This window comes from Sorex fumeus, unplaced genomic scaffold (genome assembly GCF_029834395.1).
Source record: "Sorex fumeus unplaced genomic scaffold, SorFum_2.1 ptg000029l, whole genome shotgun sequence".
NCBI lineage: Eukaryota > Metazoa > Chordata > Mammalia > Eulipotyphla > Soricidae > Sorex > Sorex fumeus.
In genome coordinates this window covers 16541850-16567740 of record NW_026606086.1, presented here as the reverse complement: position 1 = coordinate 16567740, position 25891 = coordinate 16541850, and the positions used below count along the sequence as shown (strand labels likewise).

At 49.3% G+C, this 25891-nt stretch overlaps 1 protein-coding gene across 2 annotated transcripts in view; it reads right to left on the bottom strand.

Moving 5' to 3' along the window:
- The window catches only part of TNRC6C (trinucleotide repeat containing adaptor 6C), a 99097-nt gene that overhangs the window by 41176 nt on the left and 32030 nt on the right, over nucleotides 1-25891 (bottom strand). For both annotated transcript variants that reach the window (XM_056115749.1, XM_056115750.1), the window contains exons 2-4: nucleotides 24146-24245; nucleotides 23248-23269; nucleotides 7355-7696 (exon numbers count right to left, since the gene is read on the bottom strand). In XM_056115749.1, coding sequence (XP_055971724.1) covers nucleotides 7355-7696; nucleotides 23248-23269; nucleotides 24146-24208 — 427 coding nt within the window. In that variant the 5' untranslated portion in view covers nucleotides 24209-24245. The remainder of the gene's footprint in view (nucleotides 1-7354; nucleotides 7697-23247; nucleotides 23270-24145; nucleotides 24246-25891) is intronic.

Below are 25891 nucleotides of genomic sequence, written 5' to 3'. Positions count from 1 at the left end.
ACAGAGGCCAAAAAACAACCCACATTTGAGGGCTGGAGCTATGGTACAGAGGTTAAGGCTCTGTATTATAGCTTGACTGCATGCAGCCAACCTGGGTTCAATCTCTGCATCCCATCTGGTCCCCTGAGTCCGGTAGGAATGATCCCTGAGTGCAGAGGCAGGAGTAAGCCCTGAGCACTGTTGGGTGTGGTCCCCCCAATAAAAAAAAAAAACCCTGAAACTAAAACATATCTGAGTGACATGCACCTCATAAACCAAAGTCTCCTGACTGTGCTACTGATTCATGAATCATGAGTCTAAAAGATAAACTATGTGGGGGAAAAAATGTGTAAAATAATTGAATTACAGGAGGACAAAAGCTGCCCTTGGTTACAAGGACATTCTGAAGCAAATGAACAGAACTGTCAAATGAGCCAATGCAGGTAATTTGGACTTCCCTGTGCAGCTCAGGACTTGACAGAAAGGCAGAAGTCATGCATCTGGCGTGGCATAAGCCAGAGTTTGAGTCCCCATATCAGCAAACTACCACATACTTTATATTTCATATGACCAAGAAGCTCCAAGCATTTCCATATACAATCAACTTAACTGACCCTTACAAACTGAGGATACAGAGCGCAGAGATGGCAGACTTGGGAATTGTGTTTGAATAATGGGACAAAGACATTTTTCAGAATGGACTTCTACTGCTCTTTTCACTGTATCATTCTAATATAACTTCCCTTTAAAAAGGTTTAGATTTTAGGGGCCAGAGCAATAGTACTACGGGTAGGGCACTTGCCTTGCTGATCCAGATTCGATCCCCGGCATCCCCTAGGGTCCCCCAAGTACCTCCAGGAGTGATTCCTGAGTGTGGAGCCAGGGGTAACCCCTGAGAAGAGCTGGGTATGGCCAGGGAAAAAGAACATGGGAGGCTACTCTCCCCCAGCCTTGTGTTACAAAGCTACGGTAACTGGAACAGTGTGTTACTGGAATAAAGACACTCTCCAACCAACAGGACAGCTCGGAGAGCACAGAGACAAATCCTGCTGATCTCTGACAAAGGAGCTAAGAGCATGAGGCAGAGGAAGGAAAGTCTCTTCAACAAATGGCGCTGGAGAATCGATCAGTCACATGTAAAGTAATGAACTCAGACCCCTCTCATACCAGGCACAGAAGTCAATCAGAAATGGATTAAAGACCTCAAGATCAGACTTGAATCTACAAATTCTAAGGAGAGAAACCAGATCCCTTCAGGACATAAAATCTACTGAAGAGGATCCTCAATGGATTCAGTGCCACTGGCTGAGCAAATGGAAGCAGAGAAAAACAATCAGGACAACATCAAATTAAGAGGCTTCTGCGCCACAGAAGCAGCTGTGACCAGAATAGACTGACCCACAGACTAGAAGGAACTACTGGCACACCACCCATCTGACAAAGGGTCAGTCTTCAATGTATATGAAGCACTGGTGGAACGTCACCGGAACAAAACAACCAGCCATGGAAAAACAGGGAGAAGAGATAAACCGAAGCTTCCTCTAAAGAGACGTACAGACGAGGAAGAAGCCTCTGTGTCCCTGCTCATCACCTCACAGGGATGAGCCTGGCACACTCCAGAGTGAAATCAATCTTGGAGGGGATATGGTGGGAAGGAACCACATCCACTGCTGGGGGGATGGCTAAGCTGTTCACAGCGGTGACAACATAGGGACTTGGAGGACTACTACTCGGTCACGAGCAAAGAGTAAGTCACGCGCTTTGCTGGTGCACGCTGTCGCTGGAGGGGATCACACAGGGCGCAGCTGGCCAGCAGAGAGACGCCTGCAGAGTGAGCTCTCACGGTGGCGCGGCCAGAAGCCCCCACACTTGGATACAACAACGGTACAGGGCAAGGGAATCTGAGAACTGGTGTACGGGACAGAGAGGGACCCCGCGACAAGGGCACAGGGACACGGGCTCTGGCGGCAGGGCTGGGCTGGAATGTAGATGCAGGAAATCCTACCACTGGCAGTTCTGCAAAACTGTAAATCACAGTGTCTTTAAAAAAGAGAAGCCTTACAAAGAAAAGTGGTTCGCATATATTATTCTTTTTTTCCCTCTTAAAATGTTTACACATTCTAAAAATAGGTGTCCATGAAATTCAGAGTAACGTAAGTGATGAAATTTAAAAGGATTATGTAATAGCATGGTTTAAAGAGAAAAGCTTTCTTCATATTTAATTTTAAAATGGTACTGTATCATGATAGGTTTTTTTCAAGTGAAGTATTTAACAAAGAGCTTACAAAAGCTACAGTAAGCACAATTTTGATAGGTACCAAGTAAATCAGAAAAGTGTGGACAAGATTTTCTTGGAAGGGTAAAAAATGCTAATTTAGTACCAAGCCTACTAAATATACAATTCCTCCTTCAAAACCCCGATCCTTTGATCTGAAATGACAAAATCACAAACTACACATTAGAAGACGTCATTCCAGAGGTGTTCTGGAGTTAAAAATAGCTGTTTACTAATACTTCCTTATAAGAAATTCCTTGTTCTTGGTTTTCCAGGATGAACGTGACAACTATTCTCAGCTTCTGAGACAGAGATGACAGCCTGACACGCCATTCACTGGAGAGGAAGAACTCTGAATTCAAAATTCCACTGCTGGACCGATTCCTAATAAACATTTCATCTGTCACTGTCTGAAATGCAGAACCAAGAAACACAGGATGGGGTAAAAGGCGGACTGAACACAGTTCTGAGAATGTCGCCCAGAATCAGCCTCGTGCCCTGTGTGTCTCCTCTGGGGGTAGGAGACAGTGGTGCCCAGGCTGGCGGGGGTGGGGGCGGGGGGGAGTGCCCGTGGCAGCTCATGGCCAGGTTGCCATTTTAGCAGGTCTGGACAGTGGCCAGACGCTAGGCGCCAAGCTGCCCGCTGCCCGCCCCGTGTCAGCCCCCAAACACATCTTCCTGGGGGGATGCCTGCCAGGCTACCAGACGTGCAGAAAGGGGCTGCCACCCCCCGCCGGAGATGCTACTTTGTCAGAGGCCGCCCAGCTGCCGCCCACGTCCCAGGGGATCTAGGCTCCCAGCATTACCACGTCAGTCAACCCGGTGACTGCCTCGGCCTACAGTGCTGCCTGGGGAGGCCAGGCGTGGGCACCAGTGGGGCAGGAGTTGGCCCTGTCCGCTCCAGGTGTCCGGTTCACCCCCTTCCACCCGCGGCGGGCAGGATCCGAATGCTTGGACTATCTGTAGCCGACACCAGACCCATCTTCCCTCCTCTTCGCATTCTGTCAATTGGCACCAACATTCTCACTCTGGGACCCGTTCCCTCTGCTGGGTTTCTGAAAGTCAGTCAGGAAGCAGTGCGGCACAGGGCCTTCCGGCTTTCCCTAAACACCCCGCACAGGCGGGCGGCGAGACCTGCCCAGCTAGAAGCTAAATGTCCCGCTCCCATATGCAAACTGGCAAACTGGCAGGCTTCCAGCTTCTTAATGACTTTCTCCCTCCAAAGATCTGAAAAGGGTCTGAGCAGCCAACACCGCTGAGATTTAATCAGAGCCTCTGTTTATACACGTTTTTGAGAAGCAGCCACCAAAATAATACATTGTTCTGCTTTTAGAACAAAACAAGAGTTAAAAAAAAGAAGAAAGAAGTTAAAAAAAAGAAGTTAAAAAAAAAAAAGAAACTTTCAAACGTTTCAGTGGAACTGACTGCAAAGACAGAATCTGAATCCAGTCATGATAATATGACATTTTTCTGAAACTCTTAACTGGCGATGCTATATTTAAATACTAACACTTATCTTACCCGCTAACGTTTTTGTACTCAATTGGCTAAATGAATTCTCCACATCAAGACATGAGCTTAAGAACCCACTTTCCCCTGTTCCATTTTATTTAGAAAGTCAACGGCTCATGTTCTGGTACCAGACAAATGGTTGTTAGCTGGAGAGAGAACGTGGCCTCAGGGTGGGCTGACACTCTGCCTTCGCCCCAGTCAATGTGTCTCCTGCAAGTTGCCTAGATGCAGGGCCCAGAGGGCATATCCCCTCTGACGCTGAGCCCCATCTGACTCAGTGCTTCTGCCCACTGCTCTCCCTGTGCCCTAGGTTTTGGGGACACATGTGCTCCTAGCTCTGCACTCAGGGATCATTCCTGGCGGTACATGGGGGACCACATGGGGTGCCGGGGATTGAACCCAGGTCGGCAGTGTGCAAGGCAAGTGCCCTCCATGCTGGAGAATGGCTCCGGCCCTGCCTTTGCCTGGCTTTCGCATCAGCCTTTCCATAACGGACATGTTCCTGGCTGATCCCCTGCCCGAGTCCTCCCAGGTCACCTGTAGGCTGCTCTCCCACGGGGGCTCTAGCACCAGCCAGGACAGGGAACCGTATCTCCCCTCAGTGGAAATGAGCCCACAATCAGAACAGGGCCACAGTACAGCGGGGGGTGGGGGGCCTCCTCACAGGCTACTGCTGGAGGGTCCTGTGACCTCCGAGCAGAGCCAGTACTCGACATGGGGAGGAAATGGCCCTCAACCCAGAGGGCTGGCCACCAGGCATCCCACATGGAGCTGGACCCAGGAAGGTGGAGGCTCCCTGCAAGCTCAACTCTTCCAAAAAGACAACAGCCACCTCCTCTGTCCCTGGTGTCCTTTCAACGCAACCATCACCACCAATTTATGCCAGGGGGTGCGAACGAGCTGAGGGGAAGAGATGAAACTGGCATTATATTGAAGACTTCTGTCTGAGAGCCAATTATTTCTTATTTTTCTGAATGCTATTATATGGATGGGCTCAGTTTTTCTGGGATCTTTTTATATATAAAACGATCATTTAAGGGGCTGGAGAGACCACAGCGGGTAGGGCGTTTGCCTTACACGCAGCTGACCCAAGTTCGATTCCCAACATCCCTTATGGTCCCCTGAGCACCGCCAGGGGTAATTCCTGAGCACAGAGCCAGGAGTAACCCCTGTGCATCACCAGGTGTGACCCAAAAAGAAAAAAAAAAGATCATTTAGGGGCTGGAGCCATAGCACAGTGGGTAGGGTGTTTGCCTTGCATGCAGTCAACCCAGCTTTGATTCCCAGCATCCCATATGGTCCCTTGAGCACCGCCAGGAGTAACTCCTGAGTGCAGAGCCAGGAGTAACCCCTGTGCATTGCTGGGTGGAAAAAAAAATCATTTAATTCGGGAGGGGCGAACTGCCAAGAGATGCCCAGGGGGACCGGGGTTACTGTGGTGAAACCCAGTGAAGCTGGCCAGTGGTTTGATGGAGGGCTGAGAATGCAGCGCCTCATCACTGGGCCCTCCCCAGAAGTGCTTGGAGACACTGAAGGATGCTCAGAGCCTCTAGGGCTCACCTGGCAGTGCTTGGGAGGCCACGTGGTGTTGGGGATCACACCTGTGTCAGGCACATGAGAGCCCCTCCCCACCAGGCCACTGTACTGCCTCCTTGTCCCTGTAAAAGAATCATTTAGTCTTCAACGGATATATTAGAAAAGTACAATGGAACAGAAACAGATTTCCGGAGTAAGATTCTCTATTTACAGAGATAAAGGTTTTATTTATCTTCGTATCAAAATGTTATTGAATTTCTTGATTCCCTAGGAAGACACGAGTAGCTTTTTGCACCTATGGCATTTGTGGAGTTATTTATGCAGTATAAATCAGGTAACAGTGATAAGCCGAGGGGAAAAAAGCAGTTATATTTCAATTTTTAGTTTTCCAAAATAAGCATCTTGAGGCACTCAGGGCTTACACCTGGCAGGTCTCAGGGGACCATATGCAACACCAGGGATTGAACCCAGGTCAGCTGCGTGCAAGTCAAGCACCCTACTTGCTGTATTGTACCTCGGGCCACTAAAATATACATCTTGGGGTAGGAGAGACAGTACAGGGGTAGGGTGCCTGCCTTCTATGCGGCTGACCCGAGTTTGATCCCTGTCATTCCATATGGTGCCTCGAGCACCACCTGTAGTGATTCCTGAGTGCAGAGCCAGGAGTAAGCCCTGAGCACACTGGGTATGACCCAAAACAACAACAACAAAAAGCATCTTTAATACACCAAGCTACTTAGGTAGGATCTTCGTCTGCACTGAGGTTTTTGTGAGGAAAATGTTTTAGTGAAGAAAGTTTGCTTAGAAACTGCTAACAGCGGGGGCTGGAGTGATAGCACAGCGGGTAGGGCGTTTGCCTTGTACGTGGCCAACCTGGGTTCGACTCCCAGCATCCCATATAGCCCCCTGAGCACCGCCAGGAGTCATTCCTGAGTGCAGAACCAGGAGTAAACCCTGCGCATCACCGGGTGTGACCCAAAAAAAAATAAATAAATAAAAAGAAACTGCTAACAGTTCAGTGACTGTGGTCAAACCGTCGGTCAGTGGGTAGATGTAATCTTTTCCTGCTTGCCTTCAGTGACGATCACTGCGCTCCATCCACTGTACCAGAAACTTAGCGGATGAGAGCCAAGTCTACTGGAAGAGACGTGAAGCTGTCTAAAGTTATTTGTTCTGAATGCACCACTAAGTCACAGTCTGAAAAACACCACTATAAATACTTTTAGGTCCTGTTAGAATAATTCCCATATTGAATGGGAATGAGAGAAAAACTTCATATGACCTGGCATGTTTCTTTCAGACTAATCCAATCCAAGACTCCTCCTTGCTTCTCTCATTACAAACCTGAATTTCACAAGCATCAGTGAAAGTGGTTTCAGGCTGGGTCAGCAACAATCAGCAGTGAACAAAGATTCGGTAACAGACCGGTCCGAACACATGCTCTCTGTACACTGCTAAACGTTTTTCTCAAACCACAGTGAAGAAATATTTTGAGAACAAATCTAAATGGCCACGAAGATGGGGACAGGAGAGTCTGGGGGAGAGAGAGGCCAACAAGCTGCGAACAGAGAAGAGAAAGCCAGTCTCTGAGGCAGCAAGGACGGCCAGGAAAGGGGACCGGGAGCCAGCTGCCACAGGGCCGGGCCAGGCGAGTGTTGGGAACATCCGCTCCCCACACATGCTGCCTCTTCACTGCAAAGCGCCAAGGCACACGAGGCTCCAGAGGTAAAGGGTTCATGAGAAACCTTCTCTGTAGGATTCTGCAGGGACAGATTTTCACTTGCTGAAGTGCAGACCATTAGTTACCAGTAAATAACACAATTAGCTGGGCTGGCGAATACATTTGAACACAGACGAGAAATAACTACGGAGGAAGAGACAGAGCTAAATGATCAATTCAGCTGCCACAGGCGGACCCGCCAGCGAAGCCAGCACCACTTCACAGATACAGTGAGCCAGGGGCAAAGCACCATCCATTTCCTTGGGGAAGCGGCCAAGTGCAGCTGACGCGCCCGTTCTCAGAGAATAGGCGGCCGAGCTCTGTGCTTTTACCTGGTGGGAGCGTACTGGGCTGCGGCTGCGTTCCAGCTCCAGGGAGGGGAGGGGGACTGGCCCTGGTGGGCCCAGCACTCTGGTTTGGGCTCACACTGGCCAGAGCCCCGGCAGGCAGTGGCTGACCTCGCTTTAACAGCTGCTTCTGTTCTTGCTGGCGGAAGCGTGGAGGCACCTCCCGAGGCAGGTAACGGGATGCAGCTGGCTGCTGGCCACTGGCCGCCGCACGCTTGCCATTGCTGCTGCTGCTGCTGCTGCTGCTGGAGAGAGTGCTGGTGGAAGTACTGGCACCGGTACCGGCAGGTTGGGGCTGGCTTGAGCAGGTCTTAGTAGGTTCTGGCACTACAAGAAACAAAATAAAAAAGAACCCAAAACTTTAGTAAGGCCACCTGAACAGCCGACCAAGAAACAGCCGAAACTGGCAAGGCCACGTCGGGGCGTGCTTTTCCTACGGCGGATGGCGCCCTCCAGCAGCGGCTCCCGCGGCGGCATCAGAGTGCTCGCACGGCCAGAGTCCAGAAAGGTCTCCATGCATCAGCGCAGTGCTGACTGGGCCAGTCTGACAAGTCCCCGAAGTGCACTGTGAGGACCTGTCTCGGTTCTCCAGACATCCACTCTCACATATTGTTATTTTCACGCTGGCGACAATGCACCGAAGCACGGGTGGGGTGAGCTGTCTGTGGCGGCGGCTCCTACGCTCCCCCCAGACGCTTGGGCAAGCATGCAGGGCCCCTGAGCCACTGCACACACAATGGGTTCAAGGCAGTTTGAAGAGAGAAAAGGAGCCCAAAGCGGACAGGATGTGCGCAGCAACCCTGCAGGCAGAGGGCAGAGGGCGGGAGGTGCCCAGTCTCCACCTGTCATCTGGTGCCTGGAGCGGGATCTTGGAGATGGCAGTGATAGTGCCGGGAAACTTACTTCCCCAACGTTTCCAAATACCCTGGGTTTGAGAGTTGAGCGAGGGCCACTCAGTTTAAGAGAAAGAAAGAAACCGGGGTCCGAGCAAACAGGAGCAGACCAGGACCCCTTCCACAGGAGCGCTGGGGCCTGGTCGAGGGATTCAGCGCCAGGCTCAGTCTGCCACCTGGAGAAGGACGGCCGGACCACCTCATCCTCTGTGGCACCGGACAGGACAGATACGGGACACAGCTTTCCATTCTGTGGGGCCACTTTACCTCAGCCCCCTGGGATGCTCTCCCTGGATGTCCAATGTCCTTGGTCTTGGTAGAGATGGGAAATTGTTTTTGTACTTACTTTCTTGGTTTGTTACTCCCGGCAGTGCTTGAGGACCATATGGGATTCGGGGGATCAAACCCAGGCCAACTGCATGCAATGCAAGGCCTTAAGCCCTCCAATGAGTAATCTCTTGCCCTACCCTTCACTTTAAGGTTCTCTATCTTAAGCGCAGCAGCACTGAGTTTATCTTTCTTCTGTTGTGTGTGTTGGGTGAGGCCCTCCCAGGTAGTGCTCAGGAGGTCAGGGGGGCCTAATGGCGACTCTCAACCTGGCCGGCATTTCACTGCTCAGGTCCCGTGGCCCTGGGGATATCCAGGCGCCCCTGGGGATGCTGTGGGCCTCCAGCCAAACCCCGTGGCACTCCAGGATCAAACCTGGGTCTACCACATGTCTGAACAGCTGTACTATCTTCCAGGCTCAAGCCATTATGTCTTTTTAATTTAAAGAAGAAAGTTATGCTAAAAGTAATCTATAGACCAAACATGATTGCCACTCAATGCCTCTCTTGCAAAACACAGTACCCAAAAGAAGAGAGAGAGAACAAGGCGGAATACCCTGCCACAGAGGCAGGGTGGGATGGGGGGGATGGGGGGTGGGGGGAATGCTGGGACCCGTGGTGGTGGAGGATGGGCACTGGTGGAGGGATGGGTACTTGATCATTGTATAACTGAAACCCAAGCACAAAAATTTATAAGTCTATAACTGTACCTCATGGTGTTTCACTAATAAAAAATTTAAAAAAATAAAGAAGAAAGTTATACAAGTTAGTCTAGATCCTTTTGGGATGTATAAGGAACTTTATATATATATGTAAATATATGGAGAGATATATTTTTAAACCTAAATTAACAGAAATTCTTAAATACCCAAATGATCTAAAAACATAAGCAAAAAATGCATAGCAGTATTTGCTGAAACTTTATTATTTTTTGTTTTGTTTTGGGGTCATAAATAAAACTCCAGCAGTACTTAGGAGTTCCTCCTGGCTCTGTGACTAGGGATCACTCCTGGTAACCTCAGGGAACCACATGGGGTGCTGTGCATCGAACCAAGGCTGGCTATGTGCAAAGCAAGTGCCCTACCTGCTGTACCATCTCTCCAGCTCCTGAAACTTTATTCTTAATTACCCAAATTGGACTGGATCGACAGCACAGTGAGTAGGGCATTTGCCTTGCACGCAGCCGACCTGGGTTTGATTCCTCCATCCCTCTCGGAGAACCCGGCAAGCTACCGAGAGTATCCCGTCTGCACGGCAGAGCCTGGCAAGCTCCCCGTGGTGTATTCGATATGCCAAACACAGTAACAACAAGTCTCACAATAGAGACGTTACTGGTGCCCGCTTGAGCAAATTGATAAACAACGGGAGGACAGTGCTACAGTGCTACCCAAACTGGAAGTAAACAGATCTTCTGTAGGTGAAAAACAATCTGGTGTGCCCAGAAACACGGGGCAGACATCAGAGGGCAGGGAAGGAATAGGCAATACATGAAACTACATTAGCTGCTAGGGTGAAGATGCCACAGACTTTATGATCACACCTATAGAACATCCTGGAAAAGACAAAACTATAGAGACAGCAAAAAAATAACCAGGAGCTACCAAGGGCTTGGGGGAGGGAAGGATGAACAGGTGGAGCACAGAGGACTTTTAGGGGCAGAAGTGTGGGGCACTGTAACAGTAGACACTACACATTGTGTATCCGTCAAAAGCTATTATACAATACAAAGAACAGACAAATGCCAAGTCTGAACTTAGTAATCAGGCATCAGCACTGTCCCAGCCACTGTACCAGGAGAAACGAAGGCGACGGCAGGGTGGGGAGGAACAGACAGGAAGCAGCGTTTGCTGCTCAATCTTTCTGGAAACCCACAACTGCTGAGAGTCTGCTGGCGTGGCTTTGCACGTGGTCCATACATGGTCCCGAGCACCATCAGGAGTGCCCCTGAGCACAGAGCCAGTTTGCAGGCTCTGAGCACCACGAGTATGCCCCCCAAGAACCGATAAGCGGTTTATTAATAAAAACCTGCAACCAACCATGCTGCCCAGGTGACGGCAGCACCGAGAGGCCCTTCCCTGCAGCTCTGCATGTGGCCGAGAGCAGGGAAAGCTGAACTAGAGCAGAACACACAAAACTGCTGCAGTTTACTGACACTGGGCCACCGGCATGCCGGCAGCCCAGGACGTCACACACGGGGGTGCAGCTGGTTCTCGGGGGTTACTCCTGACTCTGTGAGTTACTTCTTAGGAAACTCGGCTTATGAATTCAATTACTACAACATCCAAAAGCCGCGGAGGCAGAAGGAAAGGAGTGCGGGAAGGAGGGAGGGTGGGGTGGGGAGGAAGGACTGTCATCAGGGAGCTTTGGAGCTGTGCCCGCCCATTCTCTTCTGTCACCAGTGACACTGGGCAGCATGTGATCAGAGACAGGAAGCGCCTTTCACCTGTCATCCTGATTTCAAAGGAAACATGCCTGCACTCAGATCTCAAGGTAATGACGAGCAAGAACTCAGACAGTGGCAGCAAGCTGGCAGGCCCCTCTGGGAGACAGAACCCCAGCCCTGGGAGCTACCCAGTGCCCACCCCATGGCTCGTCTAAGGCAGCCCACTCCCTCCCATGCACCGCTGGTCTCTCTCTGGGGCACATTCACCGCTGCTTTTCTTCCAAACATCTGGTGGAGATGGAAGCATGCAAACATGAACGCATGTACATGGGCCCCCGGTTTCGAGCCTAATTCCAAGACATCTGCATACGTCTCTGTCACTGTATTGATGGCCTGTCGCAGTGCAGGCAGTCAGCTTTATAGCTAGCACTGCCTCACCAGAGAGTCAAAGGATTCCTTTTTCCTTTGCTTTTCGATTTTTGGGTCACACCCAGAGATGCTCAGAGATCATTCCTGGCTCTGCATTCAGGAATCACTCCTGGTGGTGCTCAGGCAACTGTGGTGCAAGGCAAGTGTCCTCCCCGCTGTACGATCTCACCAGCCTTAGAGTCAAAGTATTCTTTTTTTTTTTGCTTTTTGGGTCACACCCAGCGATGCTCAGGGATTATTCCTGGCAGTGCTTGGGGGACCATATGGGATGCCGGGGATTGAAACCCAGGTCGGCTGCATGCAAGGTAAACGCCCTCCCAGCTGTACTGTCGCTCCGGCCCGAGTCAAAGTATTCTAAATCCGCCTTCCCATTCCCCCGTTCAGAACCAGGGCTGAGCAGCCAGGAGACCTGGAGAGGGCGGACAGGACTGAGGACTGTCTCTCGGAGAACGCACAGGGCCTGCAGTCTATCCTCTGTAGGACAGGGGGTAACTCCTGGGGTGGAGACGAGAGGAGCTCTCTGTAATATCACACAGGGCATTAGACATGGAGCTCTGAGAGGGAACAGGAAACCTCAGTACTCTATCTCAAAGTTTTATAGGTTGTGGGCTACAGCAGTGGTGCTCAGTGCTCGCACTCCTGGCTCTGTGCTTCATGTGGTTCAAACCTCTGTGTGTGTGTGTGTGTGTGTGTGTGTGTGTGTGTGTGTGTATGTGTGTGTATGGGGGGTGGAGAGAGAGAGAAAGACAGAGAGAGGGAGAATGAAATACAGTAGGGTTAGTTGCCTGCTACAATGCTACCACACATACAGTCACAAGAGACCAAGGACTCTGTGGACAAAGCAGGCGCTCTGCCCTTGGCTTACCCACCTGTCCATTTCTTTGAAAATGTGGATGCTTCTGGAGAGGGCATTTGCCTTGCACATGGCCAACGTGAATTTTATTTCCAGCACATATATGGTGCCCTGCCAGGAGTGATCCTTGAGCATAGCTGGGTGTGGTCCCCAAACCCAAACCCAAACCCAAATCAACCAACCAACCAAAATACCCTTATTCTGGACCACAGTGACAGCACAGCAGGTAAGGGCATTTGTCTTGCATGTGGCCGACCCACAGGGTCAATTCCCAGCACGGCATAAGGTCCCTGAGCTGCACTAGGAATGTTCCCTGAGTGCACAGTCAGGAGTAAACCCTGAGCACCACTGGGTACACCACTGGGTGCAGAACCTCCCCAAAAGACAAATGAAAGTAGGTAAACCGTGGATGCACTCCGTTCCCGTTGTCACTACAATGATGGGGGCGGGCGGCTCCCATGTCACAGGGCTTACACATGGATTGCAACCATGTACAGTGTCAGGGATCCAACTCCGAGGCCTCACGCCTGCAAGGGGCCAACCCACGGTCACCCATACTCATTTCCAGTCAGCTGAGTTGCCGGGACTCCGCAGGGAAGGGAAGGTTAGCCGCGGTCATCAATGAGGGACAGACACAAAGCGGCCTCTGTTATGGCAATGACAATGATGATCACTGGAATAAGGTGGCATCTATCAGATCTTTGGGACTTGCTGCAACCGAGAGAAGTGGAGCAACGTGGCGTCTGAACCCAGAGGGCAGTCCGGACAGGCTGGCTGTGTAGCGCAGAGCCACTTCCCAGGAGGCCAGTCCAGGGGACAGCAGCCCTGCCCTGCCCTGCCGCCCCATCTAACACTGCAGGGATGCATTTACTTGCTTCCTGTCCACAGAATATTTGCTTGTTGTTTTTGGGAGGTGGGGGGGCACACCCAGAAGTGCTCAGAGGCTACTCCTGATTCAGTGTTCGGGAGTCACTCCTGGCACTGCTCCGCCCTCAGACCCTGAGCCATTTTTATTAAAAACAGACAAAACAGCATGTTGACAGTATATCCAACAGATACCTGCAGCAGGGGCCACCTTTTGTTCCTCAACCTCTCTCTGCCAGACAAGCGTTTCGTTTCCCCTTCAGGTGAGGGCGACACCTGCTGGCCACAGGAGAGAGCAGCAGCGGCGAGCTCAGCCCTTTGGTCAACAGCAGATGGGAGCTTCCCTTAAGGACATGCACGGCCACAGAACTGACACACACTTTCTTGACCAGAATCTCATAGCCACAGCCATTAGCCCGGCTTTACCGGCAAGCAGGCAGGTGGCATATTTTAAAGGCAACATTTTCATATGTCCCTTTAAAGTATGTGGGCATTTAACACCCATCTTTAATACACTGTACTTCTGAAATCTTGATGCATTGTTCAACTGGTGTGTAAATGTGATCCAGTTTCCTCATTCACTTCCTGGCAGTAGAAGATTATTAACTCAACGATAAGTCTGATACTTAATAAAATCTGAGACGAGAGCTGACAGAAGTTTTTTTTTTCTTTTTTTTCTTTCTGGATCACACCCAGCGATGCCCAGGGGTTACTCCTGGCTCTGCACTCAGGAATCACCCCAACGGTGCTCAGGGGACCATATGGGATGCTGGGAATCGAACCTGGGTCGGCTGCGTGCAAGGCAAACACCTTACCGGCTGTGCTATTTCTCCAGCCCCCAGACAGAAGTTTTTTTAATGAAAAGTGCAGAGTCTCTTAGGCAGAAACAGCACACAATAGAGAAAGATGAAAAAATTAGGCATTAATTGGAGTTGTTTCAGAATACTCAGATTCCATTTCTTAAAAATGTAAGTTTCGAACTGGAGCGATAATACAGCAGGTAGGGTGTTAGCCTTGCATGCGGCCGACCCAGGTTTGATTCCCCATCATCCCATATGGTCCCCTGAGCACCACCACAGGTAATTCCTGAGTGCAGAGCCAGGAGTAACCCCTGTGCCTCGCCAGGTGTGACCCCCCCCAAAAATTTAAGTTTACACATATATATTTATACACACACACATATAATTGTTGATAAAATGATTGAGAAAGAACTCTGGAGCCAGGGCTGGAGCTCAGAAGACGGAGCACATACCTTGGTGTGTGAGGTCCTGGGTTCAGTCCCTGGCCCCACGCACAGGAACAGGGAAAGCAGGAAGATGACTCACACTTGCTCTGTATATGGGAGGCCTAGGGTGATGGCCAGCACTGTTGGGAGTAACCCCAGGGCATCGCTGGGTGGAGGCCCCACCCACTTGAAAAATAAAGGGAAAAAAAGAGTATCTTTCTCTTCTCTTAGTTATCAGTGATTCCAAGGACCATATCCATTACTAAAATTTAATTCTTAAAAAAAATAAATAAAATTTTATTTCCCCCATCCCTGGGCTGGAGCAATAGTACAGCGGGTAGGGTGTTTGCCTTGCGCGTAGCCAGCCCAGCTGAGCCGGGTTCAATTCCTCTGCCCCTCTCAGAAAGCCCGGCAAGCTACCGAGAGTATCCGCCCACATGGCAAAGCCTGGCAAGCTGCCAAACGCAGTAACAACAAGGAGACTTTACTGGGCCAGCTCGAGCAAACTGATGAACAACGGGAGGACAGTGAGAGTGACAGTATCCCCCCATCCCCATGATTACAGTATCTTGTGCAACTCTATGGTGACCAATGCAGAGGCGAGACCCTCAGAACAATGAGCAGCACGCGGAAGATGGCTGGGAGCAACGGGGATCATCTGCTGGCTGTGGTGACTGGCAGTCCCCGGGGCACCTCTTGGTGGCTCCTGTTGGCATTGATGGCAGTGGCTGGCCGATCGGTCACCGTGGAAACTGAGGAAGCTCAACTCCAAAGTACACAGTCATTTACCACAACTACAGTAACTTTGTCTACTATTACTGAGAACTGCTGTTTAGAGATATTTTCTATCCTCATGTCTTATAGTAACCTCTCTAAAAAGAATTCAATTGAACACTAAACTCACATTAAAGTAAAATCATTCTAAGAGAGGTCTCTCAAAAGGTGAAAGGTCACCTAAAAGGTCACTCTGACACTGAGGAAGCTCAACTCCAAAGTAACATAGTCATTAACCACAACTACAGTAACTTTGTCTACTATTACTGAGAACTGCTGTTTAGAGATATTTTCTATCCTCATGTCTTATAGTTACCTCTCTAAAAAGAATTCAATTAGGGGCTGGAGCGATAGCACAGCGGGTAGGGCGTTTGCCTTGCACGTGGCCGACCTGGGTTCGATTCCCAGCATCCCATATGGTCCCCTGAGCACCGCCAGGAGTAATTCCTGAGCGCAGAGCCAGGAGTAACCCCTGTGCATTGCCGGGTGTGACCTAAAAAGAAAAAAAAATTCAATTAACACTAAACTCACGTTAAAGTAAAATCATTCTAAGAGAGGTCTCTGAAAAGGTGAAAGGTCATCTGAAAGGTCATGCTGCTTTTAACCTGGGGTTCTTCTAAGAAAACGCAGCATTTGCTCCATGCAAGTATTCCTACACTCCTGTAAATACAGTGGGCAGAAAGAAGATTCAAACAGGAGGCTCTAATAACAGCCCGTGCTGAGGCTGACTGACGCAGCGTCAGTACCTACTGGCTTTTCTGTCATCTTCAAAAGGCAGTCACCAACCGTGTCCCCGGAGACCACATGGCAGGCGGACAGGCAGGGTGAGGGTAGGGGCCAGCAGCTCAGCGCTTTCCATACCTCCACTGGGTCGTGTCTGTCCTCTTCACTAGGAACTGTCCTGCACGCAACAAGCTCGTGGAGCAAACTGCAAATCCTAAGTCTCCCGAAGCACAGAAGGTTAAGGAAATGCTGCCTCCAGTGTCACCAGGACAAGTACATTACCCTCCCTGGGAGTGTGTGGACGTGGGTTTCTTCCATGAAGATGCGAGGCAGCCAGAGGTGGGATGGCTTTGCTCCCACCTGCCAGGAGGGGGAGCCCGTGTCCGGGACGCCAGCACGGATGCTGGGGCAGGTCTGCAAACAGTCTGAGAAGCCTCACTGACTAAGGCAGACACTAAAGTGGTATCTACGATAGTTCCTATTACAAAACCGTCAACACCGTCCTCCCGTTGTACATGGATTTGCTCGAGCGGGCCCAGTAACGTCTCCATTTTGAGACTTGTTGTTACTGTGCTTGGCATATTGAATATATGCGGGCGAGATACTCTCGGTAGCTTGCCGGGCTCTCTGAGAGGGGCAGAGGAATCAAACCCGGCTCGGCTGGGCCGGTTGCTCGCAAGGCAAATGCCCTGCTGCTGTGCTATCGCTCCAGCCCCCGTGTTCCTATTATAAAACTCATATTCCCTTTCTTAGAGTAAAACACTACCTGCACTTTAATAGGCCTTTTATATTTTTTATAAACACTAGTAAAACACTACCTGCACTTTTATATTTTTTACTTTCAAATTTTCTTAATTCTCTTCACTCTTACTAAATTTTACATTGGTAGGTTTTGCCTATTTCATGGAAACTCTAACATATATTAACACAGAATTAAAATAAAAATGTTTTATGACAGGGAAGTTAAGATGATTACCATAACAGGATCCAAATACAAAATAAATTTTAATGCAGTAAGGGGCCCGAGAGATAGTACAAAGGGGAAGACACTTGCCTTATATGCAGCCTTCCTGGGTTCAATCCCCAACATCCTATATGGTCCCCCCCAAACTCTGCCAGGAATGATTCCTGAGTGTAGAGTCGGAGTAATACCTGAGCATTGCCAGATATGGCCCCCAAACCCCAGAGTAAATAAAATTAAACGCAATATAGTTTAGATGCCCAAGTTGAAAACTTAGTTGTGTAAATAAGAATAGGCAGTATACCATGTTGTCCAAAGTAATTCTAATTTCTTCATTTACATAATAGGTAAAAATCATACAGTAATCACCACAAAGTGACTTTTATGATTTTCTGATAATTCCATTTGCTATCCCTTTAAGTTCTGTTGGAGCAAGTAACATGAAATGAACTGGTTACAAGCCTGCCGAGGGGCAGGCTAGAGTGTGGGGAGAGGACCCGAGGACAATGGTGGGACACAGAGGCCAGAAAGAACTCGACCCCTGGCACATGGCCCCCTCAGCCCCAGCGCCAGGCATTGCTGTGTGGCTTTTAAGAGTAACCGGTGCCCCCGCACTGCTGGGTGTGCCCCTGTGATGCACGGAGAGAGCCTGCCCTGGCAGCTCAGGGGCAGAGGCTGGGACAGGCGGGTGCAGGGAGCGGCTGAGCTTGACTGGGGCTCCCAGACCCCACAGCCGTCCTGTCGCAGACCAGGTCTGGGGGTATCTTCGTCTGAACATGAACAACAGTTCTTTCTTAGGGTTTCTTGCGGTACCAAGGACTGAACCCAGGGCTCAGACACATAAGATGAATGCTCTACCATGGAGCCACACTCCTGCCCTGGATCTTTTTTTTTTTCCTCCTTTGAGTCACACCTGGCAGCAATGCTCAAGGCTTACGCCTGACTTTATGCTCAGGAGCCGGGAGACCAAACTCAGGTCGGGCCACATTCAAGGCGAGTGTCTTAACCCCCGTACTATTCTCTGGCCCCTTTGGGGTTTGTTGTTGCTGCTGTTCCAGCCCTGGCTTTAATATTTTTTGTTGTAGGATTCAGTCTAAGAAGACTCATGCGCATGAAATGAACCCGATTTACTGGTTTTAGCCAGAATTTCTAGGGTTTATAAAATATTTTCATCCTGAATGCTGTTAGGCATATCATGGATGAGAGCAAGTATCTTGACCGAGATAGCACAAAAGCCCTGTGATGAATGATTTATGGCTTTGAATCATATACCTTTATAGTAGTATCAATCATATATTTGCATTGTTCTACTTTTGCTTGAAAGGACTAAGTTTGCAGTCAGGGATGGAACCTTGCCATGCAGTTTGTAATGCTGACTTAAGACAATCCTGGGGCTGGGGACAGCTCAGCAGTGAAGGGGACGTGCTTTGCAGGCACCGGGACCTGTGTTCAAACTCGGCACCACAAGGCCCCTCACACGCTGCCCGCGTGGCCCTGATGGTCCCTGCCAGCACCAAGCCTAAACACAGCATCACATCACCCTCCACCCACCATCACTCTCAGCCTCACCCTCGCCTGACCCTCTCGCTGCCTGGCACCCTCTCCTCACTCTCCCCTTACCATCACCCTCCCTCAACCTTGCCCTCACCAAGAGACCCTCAGGGAGCACAGAGGACAGAGGACGGGGCAGCAGGAAGGGCCGAGTGAAGTCACCGAAATGTCTTATAGTAACCAGAGAAAGCAGAGAAAGCTCGGCTTCCACCTGACCGGGGAACAAACATCCTCACCGGGCTGGAATCTCAGAAAAAATGAGTCAACAAAGAGCTCCAAGTCAGAATTTGAAAGAATTGCAAGAAAAGAAATTTCATTTTAATTTTCTCAACACCTCATTTTCAGTTAGAGGAAGAAACAAACCATATGTTAGACTGTGTTGATCAGAAAGATTTCTAATTGAGAGTTCTGAATCTATCTTTCACCTTTAAATGCGGGGGGGGGGGGGGGGGGGGGTTGGACCTGGCAGTGCTCAGGGAACCACACAGCACTGGGGATCAGACCCAAGGCCTTACAAATGCTTTACTACTGGAGTCACATGCTAGCCCTGCACTAGTGTCTTAACTTAGACTATAGTCATACTTCAATGTTTATGTCCAGATATAAAAATCTTATAAACCTTAATAGCATGAATAGAATAGGCTACTCTGCAGGAGAAAGAAAAAGGTAAGTGTAACACACGCACACACACACACACACAAATGTTCCACAAAGTTCTCTAAAAATATTTAAAAGAGAGTTGGGATATAGCTCAACAAGAGGGTCTTTGCCTTGCAAGTGTGGGGCCCTGGGCTCCATCCTAGGCACTGCAAACTCTCTATTTAAAAATGTTAAAAATAAATCCAAATATGAAGAGGGCAAGTTTTCATTACTGAGTGATCAGGTCACCTCCGTGCAGTGCTCAGTAACGGACGCGCTGCTGATCCACGCCGGTGCTGAGCATACGGCAGCAGCAGTACAGAAAATCACCGAGGGCCTGGGTCGACTGTGAACTCAAACTCATCAACAAAATCCAGTCAATCCAAACCTCCTCCATGGGAACTGGCACAGTCATCATACAGTCTGATGCACTTGCAGCCTCTCTCTTAAGGATGTCATCCTTGGATCCAGAGGCCTAGAGCTGGAGTCCCGGCACCACTGCACACACCGAGTGCAATCCCAGTGACACTGCCATTTCAATCCAGCAAACTATGACCTCTGGTACATGGCAGTCAAGTGTCCCTGAGCATCGCAGAGGCGTGTGTGTGTGTGTGTGTGTGTGCGTGTGTGTGTGTGTGTGTGTGTGTGTGTGTGTGTGTGTTCCCATCCATCCGTCCTCCCCAGACACCACAACAAGAATGGGTAAGGGGGGGGAAGTATCCAGTTCGTGCATTCCCTCAGACAGCTAGTTCTTTTTTTTTTTTTTATAATTTATTTATTTATTGAATCACTGTGGGAAAAGTTACAGAGCTTTCGGGTTTAGTTCTCAGTCATGTAGATACCAAACACATTTCCCTTTACCAATACTCATTTTTAGCCCCGAACCCCAATAGACCCCCACCTCCCACCCCTCCCAATTCTTGTGAGGCAGATGAGTTCTAGTTAATACTCTATATACTTTGACTAGATAGATTATTTCGATAGAAGATGCACAATTATTGTTTAGAGTTTACGACCCACCCCCCACAATCAGACATGCTGAAACAGCGTTGTGAAATGATTTGCTTTCTACAACTTGGTTTAAGAATAAAATGAGGTCGCTATCGCGGCCGCGCGGTTTTGAATTTCTGCTATTTTACTTATTGACCCTGGAAGAATTTCTATTAAAAGTTAGCTAGTTAAGAGATTGGTTTCTGTGCCCTGGAGTCGTGGCCGTGCCGGAGAGCCGCTCGTGGGGGGCAGCTGGCGACCTCGGTGGGGCGTGGGGGACGGCCCACAAAGCCCCCCTTCCCATGAGGTCTCCGCCGCTCCCCCGAGCCCGGCTCAAACCTGCTTTCCACAAGGCTCCCGTGCGGCCGCCATCTTTCTTTCCAGAGAGGAGCGGGCGGGCCGGTCAACGCCCCTTCCCCTCCGGGCAGGCTTGGTGGTGCGTTTTAACACAAGTCCATTTGCTTTTCTGCTCCAAGCGGCAGACAGCTAGTTCTTAACCACAGCGCCCTGGCCCCTGTGCCATCTGGCCAGGACACAGCTGGCTCTGGAGTCAGAGCAGCTTCAGCCTCTCCGTGGCCTTGTCTGAGTGACTCCACCTCCCTCAACAGCCCGCTTCGAGCAAAGGACTGTTTGGAAGCACACAGCTGAACACTGAGACATGGAAGTGACTAAGTGTGGGTTGCCGCCTTTTCTGGATGCTGTCAGTCCAGGAATTCTGGACCCATGTTAGATCTATAACTTGTTTCCTGGCAAGTCATGTTTACGCGTGGGCACTTGAGACCATGCCAACATGGACCGGCTGTCAGTACATTAGAGGGTCTGGCAGGAAGGCAGATACCCTGAGACCTGCTGGCTGCACCCCGTGTGGAACCGGAGCACGGGATCTGACTGGCCTGCAGCTTGCCCTTGCGACCACACTGATGTGCAGAAAGGCAGTCTGGGCTCTGCAGAAGCCGGGAGGGTCCCCAACCTGCACTTCATGGTCCAGTCAGGCTCCATTTGGAAAACACATGTCCAGCCTGAAACTCAGAACTTCCATCATGACGGCGCTTAAGCTTGATTTGGGTAATGAAGAGTCTGAAATGCTGATAGGTAAAGGTAAAGGTAAAGGCCCTCCCGTTGATCGTCGATTTGCTCGAGAGGGCCCAGTAACGTCTCCATTGGAGACTTTGTTGTTACTGTGTTTGGCATATCGAATACTCTTGGTAGCTTGCCGGGCTCTCCGAGAGGGGCAGAGAAATCGAACTCGGGTCGGCCATATTGGCCGCTTGTAAGGCGAACGCCCTACCACTGTGCTATCGCTCCATTTGGGTAATGAAGAGTCTGAAATGCTGATAATGTTAAGGAATTTTCAATCAGGCATCATGAGATTATTTACAATTCAAAAAGCATTAAAAAATAAAAGAGGGTTTCTCCCAAAGTGGCAGATCCTGCCCTCCCGGGGGTATTGGCATGTTGGAGAGGGTGGTGGTAGCCTCCAGTACAACGGGGATGCTTTCTGTCTGTTCATTTGAAGTGGGCTTCCAGGGGCGTAGGCCAAGGAAGTCTGGGAGCCTCTGGTGTAGGAGGGCATCGATCATGCCGGGGTGCTGCTCCCGGGCAGTTATTGTTAGCACAGTTGCTGACAAACTGCACCCAACGGAGCCGTGTTTTAGAGAAGATAAAAAGAGAAAGATAAAAACCCAGCAGAGTTTAGAGTCAGCGATGAAAATACTTATCAGGATAGTAATAGAAAATAATAACTGCTGAAGGTGGCAGGACAATGTAACTCACTGTCACTATAAATCACAAGCAATTTGCTACCATTTGAAGGGAAAACAATTACAGAAACAATGACAACAGAACACAGCTGATACTAAATTAGGTGGTAAAAACTCAAAATGTGTGTGTTTTTTTTTTAAAGAAAACGGCTGATTCAGAACAATAATTCTGTACTTTTAGATGACAACCATAAGAAAGCACTGCTACTTATTCAAAATTATACACTGAAATACTACAGGCCTCTGAACCCTTCTGAAAAGCATGATGCAAATTCATGCAGTTCCCGGAGGAGACTGCAGGTTTCCGAGAGGGCGCTTCTACTCACTGCCAATGCCCAAGAACCCACCTCTCTTCGAGACTCAGGTGGGCACTCTTAAGGGTGCCCTCAAGCCCCACCCTCAGCACTTGGACTGCGCAAGAGCAAAGCCCTGCCTGGCTCTCCTCATTGTGAGGAGCTGCTGTCCTGTCCAACCAGAAGGTGAAAGGAGCGACTGTCTTCAGAGAGCCTATGTCCATGCACACAGCGCAGAAACACAAACTACTGCCAATGGGAGCCAGAGAGACCGGAAAGCCAGGAAGGTGTCTGCCTTGCATGCGACTGACCTGGGTTCGATACCCAGTACCACATATGGTCCTGCCAAGCTCACCAGGAGTAATCCCTGAGCACAGAGCCGGGAGTAAGTCCTGCGCACAGCTGGGGTTGGCCCCAAGCCATCAAAGAAACAAGCCTAACAATGAATCGTCGCTGGCGAACCTCTCCTGAGTGCCAACGATCCACCAGGTGCCAAGTCCTTCCTTTCTTTCTTGGTGAGCGCTGAAGACACTGTAAGGCACGCCACCTCTCATGCTGAAGTGAGACAGGAGGCGTGAAGAAGTGTCCAACCAAGCAGCTGTGCCAGCGGCTCCAGTGTGTGTCCTGCACACTCTGTGGAACACCCCGAAACACAGCCAGTCCACACAGAGACCTACAGGCCTGGCCTTCATCCTGCTCCTTCTAAGCAATCGTGACACTCCCAGCAATGCTCACCAGGCAACACTCCGCAGATTTTGAATGCGGAAAATAAAAAAGGGAACTTTTTGCAACATAAAAAAGAAAGGCAGGAACACAGGAAAAACATAGTTTTTTGTTTCTACTATAGTTAGCAAGGGGAAATTGGAAATTTAAAATATTTAATTGTTCTTCAAATTGGATTGACTTCAACATTTTAAAGTACATGCCTGGTGGTCATCAAACCAAGGGAAACGACAAGGCATCATTTAGAAAACTTGGGTAAAATTCTTTAGGCATTTTAGATTAAGCAAATGCCAATGAGATGCAGATGTAAAACCAGTGATAAATTAGGAATTTCACAGTGAATAATAAAAAATAGAACCAAGGATTCAAGGGTAGGCTTAGAGTCTTTGTGTTTAAACCATTAAAATTTTTTAAAGTCATTTTAATTATAAAAACATGATACTAATACTACGTTTAGAAGTAACCCCTGCCCCCAAATAAAATAAACTTACCTTTGGTTTTTTGATCAGCAGCCTAAAAAAAAAAAAAAACCAGAAACTCCTTAGAAAAAAATAATGTGTAGAATGTACACACCTATGAACATTTATAAGCAAACGTTAAAACCACGTTTTGTCCAGTTAATTTCTTAAAATTTATAATCGGAAAAATGTATAGTTGTCTACATATTATGGTTACATACCAATAATGACCTAAAGGCTATATACATACATGTACGCTCATATGTTTAATCCATGTAGACTCCTCTCTTTAATATAATCAGAATGTATGTTTAAGTTTTTTTTGTTTAGTTTAGTTTTTTTTGCTTTTTGTGTCACACCCAGCGACACATAGGGGTCATTCCTGGCTCTGCACTCAGGAATTACCCCTGGTAGTGCTCAGGGGATGCTGGGAATTGAACCTGGGTCGGCTGCGTGCAAGGCAAACGCCCTACCCGCTGTGCTATTGCTCCAGCCCCGTATGTTTAAAGTTTTAACTATACAAAATACTAAACTAGGCAGGAATCAAAATGAATAGCATGACTTGGTTAAACACCATCAAACTAAAGCCGGATGAGAAGATTAATCGGAGGATATTATATGTTTAATAGAATTTATAATTTAATAAAATTTATAACTTGCCAAAGCTATAAAAACATTATTTCTAGCTTTTCTAATAAAATCAGCAAATATTCTTTACTGTGAATGAATATTCTTTATCACCAACTAAAATTAAACTTAAAATACAACTCAAGTATTTCTAGTCTCACCTGTATTCATTTCACTAGTCACCTTTTTTTTTGTTTTTGCTAATTTTAGACTTAGGGAGTAGCACGGGGGCAGCGAAGTAGAGGCTCGATAATGCAAAGGAGATGGGGCAGACAGAGGTGGGGGACTCTGAAGACCTGTTTACCTTTTTCTGAGCACCTTCCTTCTTTTTCTTTTCTTCCTGCTTTTTCTTTTTCTTTTCTTCCATCAAACGTTCCTCTTTTTGTGTTTCTTGTTCTTTCTCCCTATCAAAGAGAGAGATAAGTGGTGTTAGCATGATGATCTGCCACCAACACAGGGCATCAGCTGCAGCTGTTAAGTTGGAGTCTCACGGAAGGAACCCGTGAAGAGCACTCTGAGAAGAGCCGTCAGAGGCCCGGCTGCCGCCTCCCCCCAGGCACACGTGCCCCACCACTACCACAAGCCACCCTAATCTCTTGAGCCACTTAGCTGGTCGCGCCTGAATTCTTCCCACACTGGGTGTGGCAGCTGCTCACTCAGGCAGGGGCCACCCGGCCAGGTGGGTGCAGTGCCTCTGTGTCCAGCCCGACCAATGACCCTCAGTGTTGCTGTATGGCATCACTTTCACGACCACAGGGGAGAGTGTCTTTTTTTTTTTTTTATTAGTGAAACACCATGAGGTACAGTTGTAGACTGACAAATTTTTGTGCTTGGGTTTCAGTTATACAATGATCGAGTACCCATCCCTCCACCAGTGCCCATTCTCCACCACCACGGATCCCAGTATCCCTCCCACCCCCCTCTCCCCCACATCCCATTCTGCCTCTGTGGCAGGGCATTCCCTTCTGTTCTTGCTCTCATTTTGGGTATTGTGGTTTGCAAAAGAGGCATTGAGTGGCAATCATGTTCAGCCTATAGTCTACTTTCAGCATGCGTTTCCCATCCTGGGCAGATCTTCCCAACACCCTTTATTTGGTGCTCCCTTCTCTATCTGAGCTGCCTTTACCCCTAGAGTGTGCGGCTGGCATCCAAGCCATGGAGTAAACCTCCTGGTACTTATCTCGGCTATTCTTGGGTGTAGGTCTCCTATTTTGTTACTTTATGTAGGGGAGAGTGTCTTGGTGAAAAATGGACATTTCTGGGTTCTACCTTGGCTCAACAAATCAGAATCTGCGGAGGAGCCACTGCAGTGCACTGAGTCTGGAATCATAAGCGTGTGTAAGTGTAGTGGGAAAGGGCCACCCATGCGCAAGGCCAGTGCTCTATGCTGAGTTCCAGCCCCAGGCCCTGGCTTTATTCATTTGTTTTTAAGTTTTCAATTTGGGGACCACCCTTGTCGATGCTCAGGGGCCCCTGGCCTTCGCTCCGGACTGCTGGGCATTCTTGGTCAGAGATTTGGTGCAGCCTGCTAAGTGCCTCCTGACCAGAAGCCAGAGCACAGAGCCCGGTGGGGAAAGCCACGGAGCCTCGGGCAGGGAAGACAATGCCCAAGCATGTAGCTGGTACTGTGTAGGGGCCAGGTACCCACTCGCCTTCTCCTGCACCACATGGTCCCTGGCGACGGGCTGGGAGCCTACTCGGGAGAGGACGCTGGAGGGGCACAGCCCAAGGCAGCAGGTGCTGCAGCTCCGACGTGGGGGTCTCCCTACCTTCCCACAGCTGTGTGTCCTGCCCCCTGGCTGACAAGACCATTATTCTTCCCTTTCTCTACTGGCAAGAGGTCACGCAAACCACAATAAAAACTTACAGACACAAAACATTTTCTCACTCGGTCTTGGGATCTCATGAAAATGACCATGCTACACTTGCCCCGCCAAGGCAGGAGGTAGGCATTTCTGAAAGGGGTCCAGGAACGGAAGGCGCCACCAGCAGCTGAGTGCTCTGCTCAGAAAGGCCTGTCCCTCCAGTGCGCTCGGGGACAGTCTCTGTT